This window comes from Babylonia areolata, chromosome 23 (assembly GCF_041734735.1).
Source record: "Babylonia areolata isolate BAREFJ2019XMU chromosome 23, ASM4173473v1, whole genome shotgun sequence".
NCBI classification, from domain to species: domain Eukaryota; kingdom Metazoa; phylum Mollusca; class Gastropoda; order Neogastropoda; family Buccinidae; genus Babylonia; species Babylonia areolata.
This window is the reverse complement of record NC_134898.1, coordinates 44990797-45001625: the sequence shown is the minus strand read 5'-3', so window position 1 is coordinate 45001625 and position 10829 is coordinate 44990797. Positions and strand designations below refer to the sequence as shown.

Genomic DNA, 10829 nt, shown 5'->3' with positions numbered 1-10829 from the left:
TCCCCACATGTTGAATTGATAACTTCAACACAGATTAACGGGAACTGTATCAATGACTCAAAAACGCACAAAATTAACACCTTTTTTTTTTTTTGTCTCTCTCTCTGTCTCTTCTTTTTTCTTCCCTCTCCACAACGCCACTGAAGCGTACTACCATATTACCTTGTATGATAAGTCTCTTTTCTGAGTTTCTGAACAGATACACTATTCCTGTTTTCTTTTCTGATAGCCAGCTTGAGAGAGACCACGATGTTCGCATCATAACTGCTACTGAACACGAAAGCAGACAGCATTTAGACAAACTGAAGTGGCCATGGTTTGTCATCATTAAAGCAGCTCCATCTCTGCTTGCCCAAGTCTGTCAAAACAGATCAAAACCAATCATGAGAAACGAAGGAGGTTGAGTTTACTCATCAATCTTCACAAAAAACAAAACAAAAAAACAAAAAACCAACAACAAAAACCCACACACACACACAAACCCACACCCAACCCCAAGTCATCAGTCAAAGCAATCACATAACTGTTAACGGCACAGGACCTTCAAGTTGAAGAAAGTCAACTCATACTACCACAGTATACTACCACCAAGATCAATGTACAATATTTTGGCTGGCAGCAGCAGCCGCAGCAGCAGCAGCGGAAGTGGGCGCAGAACCGGTGATGCTGTCAAAGTTGAAATCCAGGTTTCCCTCTAAATGGAGCTCCTGCTTGATGACCTGGTCCATGTCGTAGTCCACGGATATCAAGTTGTCCATGTCTATGTCCAGAGGCACATTGCTGCACAGGCCCTGCGCTGTCTGCCCGTTACAGGCCTGGGGCGTTACGTTGCTCATCAGACTGTTCCCCCCATCCCCGGGGAAACTGCCGGCCTGGGGGGACATGCGCAGTTGCTGCTGCTGCTGCTGTAGTTGCTGCTGCTGCTGTTGAATCTGGTGGTGCGGGGACAGGCCCATGCTCATCATGCTGGAGTTGATGATGCCATTGTGGGAGTTGGCAGTGGTGGCAGTGGCAGCAGCGGGGCTGACGGTCATGCCCAGTGAGAACTGGTCGGTGGTGACGGGCTGGCCGTACTGCAGGTGGCCCCGGGTCAAGGCCTCACGCAGAATGGAGGCACTGGCCGCTGCTGCTGCCGCTGCCTGCTGCTGCTGCATGCTGGTCAGGGGGGTGCTGCTGTGCTGCGGTGGCGCCTGGCTGCCCGAGCAGGGCCCGCGTCTGCTGCGGCGACAGCTGGTGGCTCAGCGGACTCATCCTCTGCTGGGGGCTGGCCCGGTGGTGGGTCTGGGGGCTGAGGTGGGCGGCGAAGGCCTGGGGATTGGGGCTGTTCTGCTGAGATCTGTCCGGGGAGCTGAGGGCGGGCTGCTGGGCGCTGAGCGACATGTGGGAGGGGCTGTTGATGTGCTCCATGATGGGCTCCGGGTACATGTCGCCTGGCTGGCTGTACCCATTGTTCAGGCCGCGGTGCAGGTTGGGGTAGCCGTTGTTGAAGGCTGAGTGTTCCAAGGGAGACCTCTGAGATGGCGGGGGTGGCTGGGGAGCGGCAGCTGTGGGGTGCGGGGGGCTGCGGTCGGGGTAGGGTGGGGGCGCAGGTAGATGTGGGTACTGACCCACATCCAGGAAGTTGGCCGGCGGGGCACCGCTGAACTCAGGACTCACCCCGTTGGGCACGTAGGGCTCTGCCGACCCAAGGCCCCCGGGAGGCATGTCAATGCTCTCCTGACCCGACAGCTTCATCCCCCCAACCAGCGACTCCACCAGGTCTGAGAACTTCTCCGCCCCAGGGTACATCCTCTGCGAGTCGTCCACCTCCGCGCCCCACGGGATGGGGGACATGGGCGGCACCTGGTTGTCATGGAGGTCGGGTTCAATGCCGGCATGGATGGGGGACAACCGCCCGCAGCTACTGGCATTGGAGCTGGTTCGGGGCCGGAAGTCGCCGAAGGCCAAGGGGTCCAGGTAATCCTCGCTGCCCAGAGGGCTGCCCCCGTTCTCCATGGCCGCCCGGAGCGCCTCCACCTTCTTCTTGACGCGCCCTCGCTTCTTCTCGTAGCTCTTGGTCTCCATGCTGCCTGCCCTGCGGCGCGGGGCCTTGCCGGGCTTGGCGTCAGGGTTGATGACCCACCAGGAGCTCTTGCCCGTGCCCTCATTCTGGATGCGCATGAAGCGGCTGTGCAGGGACAGGTTGTGCCGGATGGAGTTCTGCACACAGCATCATCATTATTTCTATTATCACAGCACTGTCATTACTTCCATGATCAAAGCATTATCATTATTTCTATTTTCATCGTGCCAGATGGAGTTCTGCACACAGCATTAATTATCATTTTTTCCATTATCATCGTGCTGGATTGAGTTCTGCACACAGCATGATCATTATTTCTATCATCACAGCATTATCATTATTTCTATTATCACAGCATTATCATTATTTCTCTTATCATCGTGCTGGATTGAGTTCTGCACACAGCAGTGTCATCATTTCTATCATCACAGCATTATCATTACTTCTACTATCATAGTGCCAGATGGAGCTCTGCACACGGCAGTGTCAGTATTTCTATTACCAATATCTTGATACTAATATTTGTATTTGTATTTGTTTTTATCACAACAGATTTCTCTGTGTGAAATTCGGGCTGCTCTCCCCAGGGACAGTGCGTCGCTATACTACAGCGCCACCCATTTTTTTGGTATTTTTTCCTGCGTGTAGTGTTATTTGTTTTTCCTATCGAAGTGGATTTTTCTACAGAATTTTGCCAAGAACAACCCTTTTGTTGCCGTGTGTTCTTTTACGTGCGCTGAGTGCATGCTGCACACGGGACCTCGGTTTATCGTCTCATCCGAATGACTAGCGTCCAGACCACCACTCAAGGTCTAGTGGAGGGGGAGAAAATATCAGCGGCTGAGCCGTGATTCGAACCAGTGTGCTCAGATTCTCTCGCTTCCTAGGCGGATGCGTTACCTCTAGGCCAACACTCCACATTGTGCCTATCCTTGGTCAGAGACCAAACTCGGAGTCTTTAGAAGCAATTTACACAGTTATCTGCACTTCAAGCTGCTTTAACCTGCTGCCTTCCTGTGTCTTTCACTCAGGTTTTCAATCATGCACACACATGCACAGGTATACTGACACGTGTATCTTGAGGAAACTGAAGTGCAGTTTTGAACCTGTCTGTCCGAGCTGTTTGGGTTGTCTTGAACAACCTATCTACTGAAACGTTCCATGCCACCCACCAGACTGAGGATTTTAAGAGTAACACAGAATAGAATAGAATACGATAGAATATGTCTTTATTACCAACTAGTGTACCGAGGTCACAAGGAATATTGGGGGGGGGGGGGGGGGATAGTACATAACAAGATACGAACATAAATATCAAAAATCATACACAAACACAGATACAGTAAAAATTAGGATAAATACAAGTGCATATCAATGTAAAAACTTGTGCATACTCACACATGTATGCACTGCACACACACACACACACATGCACACACACACACACACACACACACACACACACACACACGTTTGAACAAAAGCTGCATATAACATGTGGATGGGGCTGAGATCACAAGGAACCAAACTGTAATGTATGCATACATAAAAATAAAGAACACACACACACACACACACACACACACACACACACATATATATACAACAACAACAACAAACAAAAAAAAAAAAAAAAAAAAAAATATATATATATATACATATATATATATATATATATAATTTATACATAAAACTAAAAGAATTTTCTTAATTGTCCACTTCACTACCAACTTAAAAATGTTTCATGAAAGTAAGTGGAAAATGGAGGGAAAAAAGTTGGGGGTGTGGGAGGGACATAAAAAAAGCTGTAAATGAAAGCAGATACAGCAGATAATCACACTGCACAAAATGGGGTTAAATGGAAAAACCACCAATAAGAAATTAGAAACAAGCAAAATGAACACGCATGAAAGCCAAAAGTAAGTGTTTGACGAGGCAGAGTGAGATCTTTCCGATCTCCCAGGTCAAATTATGCGCAGACCTGCTAGTGCCTGAACCCCCTTCATGTGTATACACACGCAGAAGATCAAATACGCACGTTAAAGATCCTGTAACCTATGTCAGTGTTCGGTGGGTTATAGAGAGACATGAAAATACCCAGTATGCATGAACCACGACAGTCATCACCAAGTCGATGTTGGTCGTGTAACGGAAAGAAGAAGAGTGAAAACTTGAGGACTAATACAAGATGGCATTGACAGCCTTGGCCGAGAGGAATGAGTCACTGCTTTTGGCCATGTACGGCGTTTGACTGGCTACAACAAGGCAGACTTTGGATGTGCATCTTTTTACTGAAGTTTGCTGGGAAATTTGGCCAACCACATCACTGCTCCCATACATACACATGCATGCATACACACCTGAAACATGCCTCACAAACACACACATCCCCCCCAACCCCCACCCCACACACACACACGCGCGCGCAAATTGTCTAAGCACCACCAAAACAATTCCAGCTGACTCTGGTGACATATGGCCACACACAATGACACAGACCAAGGAAAACAAATGCTTGCCAAGGGGAAGCTGATTCAGTGATTGTGAAATCCCAGCTGTGGATTCTGAATGGGTAATCCCACCCAATACACCTACCAAGCCAAAACTAATTACAAGAATAAAGAATAGTCGGAGAGGAAATTTGGCAGGCTCTGTTAGTGTTACTGACACTAGTAGAACTACTGTTCAGCAAGTGGTGCTACACCTTTAGTATGTTATGTTCTGTATTACAGACCTTGTAATGCTGGCACAGTGCCAACACGTATACACACATACACACACACACACATACACTGCCACACACACACATTACACCTACGCATACAATCACACACACACACACACGACACAGATCTACACACACACACACACACACACACACGTCAGACACTTACGCATACAGTCACACACACACGGTATGAAGACAAGTAATGTACATGTATACACACACATGCAGTGGCACAGATGCACACACACACACACACACACACACACACACACAGATTGACAGAAGCACACAAAATGGCACACACACACTAAAATGCACACAGAATCACAGACAGACACACGCACACAAAATTTTATGCGTGTATACAAACACACACACAAGTCATACACACACACACACACACACACTTTCACAAACAGCTGGCAACCTATCAACTGGTCAGCAGTCTGTGGAACAGGTAATTTGTGGGCCAGTTATGCCACACCTGTCTCTGCCTCAAGCAACATTTCATTCAATGGTTTTGGCAGGATGCCCAAAGAGAATGAGGAAAAGGGGTCAGCCCTTTCTGTCTTGTAAAGTATACACTGATATATATATATATATATATATATATATATATATATATATATATCTATCTATATATATATATATATATATATATATATATATATATATATTCAACATATTGTCATGGCATTCACAGCATTGTGCTGGTGTGTGTGTGTGTGTGTGTGTGTGTGTGTGTGTGTGTGATATACACCCGCTCACAGCTGGCAAACTATCAACTGGTCAACTTCAGTATTTTGAGATTTTATCTGTGGGTTTGTTATGCCACATCTGTGCCCCCCCCCCCAACCCACCCCACCCCCCACTCTTCCCCCCAAAAACCCCTCAAGCAACATATTTTCATTAAATGTGTTTGGCTGGGTGCCCAAAGGTAGGTGGAAAAGCAGTCAGTCGATTCTGGCTGGTCACCGTCAGAAGACGTAATACGCATCTTTATGATTGTGATTGTTATTTTCATTATCATTATGGTTACCATTATTATCATTATCACTGATATCACTTTTTATAATTATCATTATAATTACCATCATAATCAAAGGATATTCATTTCTGAAAATTGATGTGTATTTTATTCTATAGAGCGCTATGTGCTCACATATTGATGTGGAAAAAACACCAACAAACACATCAAACATGTATACATGTGTAGACGCTCGCATACGTATACATGTGCAAGCTTACACACACACACACACACACACACACAAACACACGCACGCATGCTCGCATGCACACCCACATGCACAAACACACAGAGATCTATTCATTTCAATTAATCAATGGAAAATGTTTGAGCTATTCCCAAAACAGTTACGCCAAATTATAACTATCAACAGTGGGACAAGCAGTACTTTACATAATAATTTAGGAGGGCAACCATGACTACAGCATCTGTGGCATAACCTTCACCAGTCTATACAAAGTGGTGGTGGGGGTGTGGGGGGTAGGAGGGGATCTTTTTTTCCTTTTGTTCATTTTGTGGCACACCATTACAAGTTATAACAGCTTTTTCTGCATGCTCGTTATTCTTCCTTCTGGCCAGTATCAGTGATGGTGACTCTTCTCACCTCACTTTGTTAACTCACTCAGTACGGCCAGTCCTCTCTTCTCCTCTACACAGACCCCTCGGATGTCCAGTGGGTGTCTCAATGACCCAACCTTTAGCTTCCGTCGTCAGCATTGTAGTATTCTTTGTCAACATTCACCTCTTCAGTATAAGAGCCTTCAGCTTGCAATGTTTTGATGATGTTAACTGGGGTGAAACGCTGTTTACATCGTCTCTTTCGCCGTTCGTATGGAGAGAGTTAATTGCACAGTTGATATCAACTGATACTCTCCCCCAACCCTTTCACTCCTTATTTTTTATTTTTTTTTAACTGATTTTCTTTCCATTTATGACAAAATATAAACAGTTCTTTTTAAATGATTTTATTTTGCTTCTCTTTTTTTTCCTTTCTTTTTCAAGTGTCACTTGGTTTGATAAGGTTCTTATCACCACTCAACTTTCAAAGCCATTATAAAATATTGAAAGTATTGTCACAGTATTCAATGCAATGTCACATTTATTACACTAGTTGGAGGAGTCTGTATTATACTCCATGTTTGGTGATACATATATTTACCATGTCAAACTGATGCAAACTAGGCCTATCGGTTTGCTCTGCTTGGCCAAATTTCGTGCGGCTAACAGTAAAAAGACAACCCGTCTTGCCCGGTCTGCTCTTAGCCAATCAAACGCCTCTAAAAGCTATAAGCGCTGAATCATTCCTTTGGCCAAGGCTAGTTTTTGACTTTCAAAGCAGTTTATCAGATACATATATATATATATATATATATATTCAAGTTTCAACATACTGTCACATAAAACATGTTACCTACGTTTTGACCTCTGAATCAGATGCACTGTGTGTACTCTTAATGAGATAAAATCTGAGCGGCTGTGCATCATGCTGTATCATGTTCACCATGCCTGATTGTTCACACACTGGTTACTGGTTACTGGTTTGTTTCCGTGTTGAAGCTCTTTGGAGCTTGTTCACAGGTCTTCTCACTAGTACAACTGAAATTGCATACGTGGTGCAAGATGTCGACAGTTGTGACTAATGATAACAGTCTGGGTCAAATTTTGCTGGGAGCTCCTTCCAGTGTGCATCGAGCCTGTTCTTGAAAGCACTGACTGATGGGGCTGTGACCACACTGTCTGGCAGGCTGTTCCTGGTGGCGGTTACACGCTGAACGAAGAAACTGCTTCTGATGTTGAGTCTGCAGTGTGATCTGTCCAACTTCAGGCTGTGCCCTCTGGTATCTCTGCCTTGGTAGTAGCTGATGTGGGGGCGGCTGGTCAAGTACAGGCCATGTGTGTATTACTATTTGTACACCAGCCGTTCTCTCTCCTCTCCACCAGTTCCTTCCCTCGATCTCATTTTCTTCTTCCTCAGGACCCAGAAAGTCTTGCACTTAGAGCTCGAGTCTTGGTCAGACCTGCAGAAGTACCTGCCAGAGATTGAAATCCCTTGACTACCCTGAGACTTAGCTCTTACCTGAATAGTGACGTCACTGATGACATCATGTTTTCATCAAAAGAAGGAAATTTCTATAGTATAATTTTTGGGGTTTTTTTTGTTGTTGTTGTTGTATTTTTGTATTTCTTTTTATCATAACAGATTTCTCTGTGTGAAATTCGGGCTGCTCTCCCCAGGGAGAGTGCGTCGCTACGCAACAGCACCACCCATTTTTTGTATTTTTTCCTGCGTGCAGTTTTATTTGTTTTTCCTATCAAAGTGGATTTTTCTACAGAATTTTGCCAGGAACAACCCTTTTGTTACCGTGGGTTCTTTTACATGTGCTAAGTGCATGCTGCACAAGGGAACTTGATTTATCATCTCATCTGAATGACTAGTGTCCAGACCACCACTCAAGGTCTAGTGGAGGGGGAGAAAATATCGACGGCTGAGCCGTGATTCGAACTAGTGTGCTCAGATTCTCTTGCTTCCTGGGTGGACGCGTTACCTCTAGGCCATCACTCCATGTGATATATATCCTTTGAAGGCTAAAGATTCGCACATTTGATCTAAAGTGGTAATATATATCTCCAGACCATTTTCTCAGTGGTTGGCTAACTGTTCTGTGTGTGTGTATATATATATATATATATGTTTATGACCTGAAATACTCTTTCTGCTGTTTTTTTCCCCAGCAGTCAAAGGGTTAATGCTGTTGGAAGCACAGCCCTCCATCCATCCACCTCTGCCAGCTTGAAGGATGCCCGTCATCAACAACAGAGCAGACTGATTCACCTCTAGATCTCTGGTCGTGCCCCCCAACCCTCAATGGCCTCTACTGAGTTTGATTTGTCCTGCTTCACTTGACTACCATTCCTGTTTCGCTTGTTGAACTGCTTGCTCGCTCTGTGAATCTGTCTTGAAGTCAAGCACATGTAATGTATACGCGTATACATTTGCACACGCACACACACACACACACACACACACAAATACAGGCACACATACATTTCTTCATTACACATATACAAACACTCCATTTATTCATGGACAAATATAAATTAATGTGTATTATAGTCATACATAGACATCAATGCTCAGATCGACAACAGAAGAGGCATGCACACAGCCACAACATATGAACTTTTGGAGAAACTGGAAACAGTATGAACCAGATGAAAAGTCTCTTTCACAGCTTTTGGAAAGCACATTAAAACCAGTCTATAATCTAGAGATCAACTGGAAACAGGAAATCTGGATCACCAATTACGTGACACTGACAAGTGAATCAGGAATAGGCAAATCTGAGTGACCCCTCAAAAACTTATATATATACAATATACTAGAGAACAATGTCACACTGCAATGTTTCCAGCAGTGAACACAATGACCGACTTCCAGTGCCCCCACTAGCTCCAGACCGTGCCTCTGGTCTGTGGTTGCTGAGCCTCCTTCCAGTACACCAATGAATTAGCAGTTCAAACCTAAAAAAAGTCTTCTTCAGGAACCAGATGCAAAGGACAAACACATTGGAATACTCAAGTGCGTTCTTGGTGATACAATCAGTGTACGAGCAACAAGTGCACTATTTCTGTCTTGTGTAACCTTCAGTGCAGCTGTGACTGTTCGCACGCCTTTTCATTCCCTCTCCTCTCTTAGTGAAGTTAGTCTCTACTAGTTCTTTCTCTCTTGTTTCCCTACACACACAGACAGGCTTTCCGCACTCCAGTCACAGTCATACTTAAGTGCGGTCTTAGTGTGGTAGTGTGTGAGCAGCTTGTGCGTCATTTCTGTGATGTCATTTGTGTAATGTTCTGCACAGGCATGACTGTTCACACACGTCTCATTTTCTCTCTCATGTCTACTGCACTACAGATAACAACCAGTGGCTTCAGTTCATGTGTTAAGTCCTTGTATGCTTATATATATATATATATATATATATATATATATATATATGTGTGTGTGTGTGTGTGTGTGTGTGTGTGTGTCTGTGTGTGTGTGTGTCTGTGTGTGTGTGTCTGTGTGTGTGTGTGTGTGTGTGTGTACACACATAATGCATACCAGCTTGGACATAATCTACACATTATAAACTTGCAAAAGTAGCCACGCAAATGCCACCAAATGGGAAACGTTTACAGACACACGGGGCTGACATGGCATTCGTAATACAATGTGACTTTGTGAGTATTATCACTTTATCGCTCTCATAGTCTCTGTGGTGAAACTGAAACAGCAGACAACAGAACTGTCTGTCAATCTGTGGAAAGAGAGCAATAAATATTTGTGGATATGCACATGTATACACACACACGCACTGATGAAGAGCACGTCAACGACTTGTGCGAGAGAGTTTCTGTTTACTTTATTTCATGACCGTTGTGTATCTGGAACGACGTGAACATAAATTTACAAAGCATAATCATAATGGGAGGTTGAGTTCTTTCGTTACCATGCACATGACCGGAACCAGGAAAGCTCATGCATGTGCAGTGAGGATATTTTTTTTGGTGAAAAAACAACAAAACGAATGAGTCACAGTCACAACAGACACTGTGTCACACACACAAAGACCTGCACAGTCACAACAGACACTGTGTTACACACACACACACACACATACCTGTACAGTCACAATAGACACTGTGTTACACACACACACACACCTGTACAGTCACAATAGACACTGTGCTACACATACACACCTATACAGTCACAATAAACACTGTATTACACACACACACACACACACACACACCTGTACAGTCACAACAGACACTGTGTCACACACACTCACACACCTGTACAGTCACAACAGACACTGTGTGAAACATACACCTTACAATCACAATAGACACTGTCACACACACACACACACACACACACACACACACACACACAACACACACACACCTGTACAGTCACAACAATGTGACACACACACACACCTGTACAGTCACAGCAGACACTG

The 10829-nt window shown here is 44.8% G+C and overlaps 1 protein-coding gene across 1 annotated transcript in view; it reads right to left on the bottom strand.

The window, feature by feature from the left end:
- Positions 1-957: 957 nt before the first annotated feature.
- Positions 958-10829, bottom strand: part of LOC143297957 (forkhead box protein O-like) — a 14383-nt gene continuing 4511 nt past the window's right edge. The window contains exon 2 of the mRNA XM_076610576.1: positions 958-2199. Within this exon, the coding sequence (XP_076466691.1) occupies positions 1099-2199 (1101 nt within the window). The 3' untranslated portion in view covers positions 958-1098. The remainder of the gene's footprint in view (positions 2200-10829) is intronic.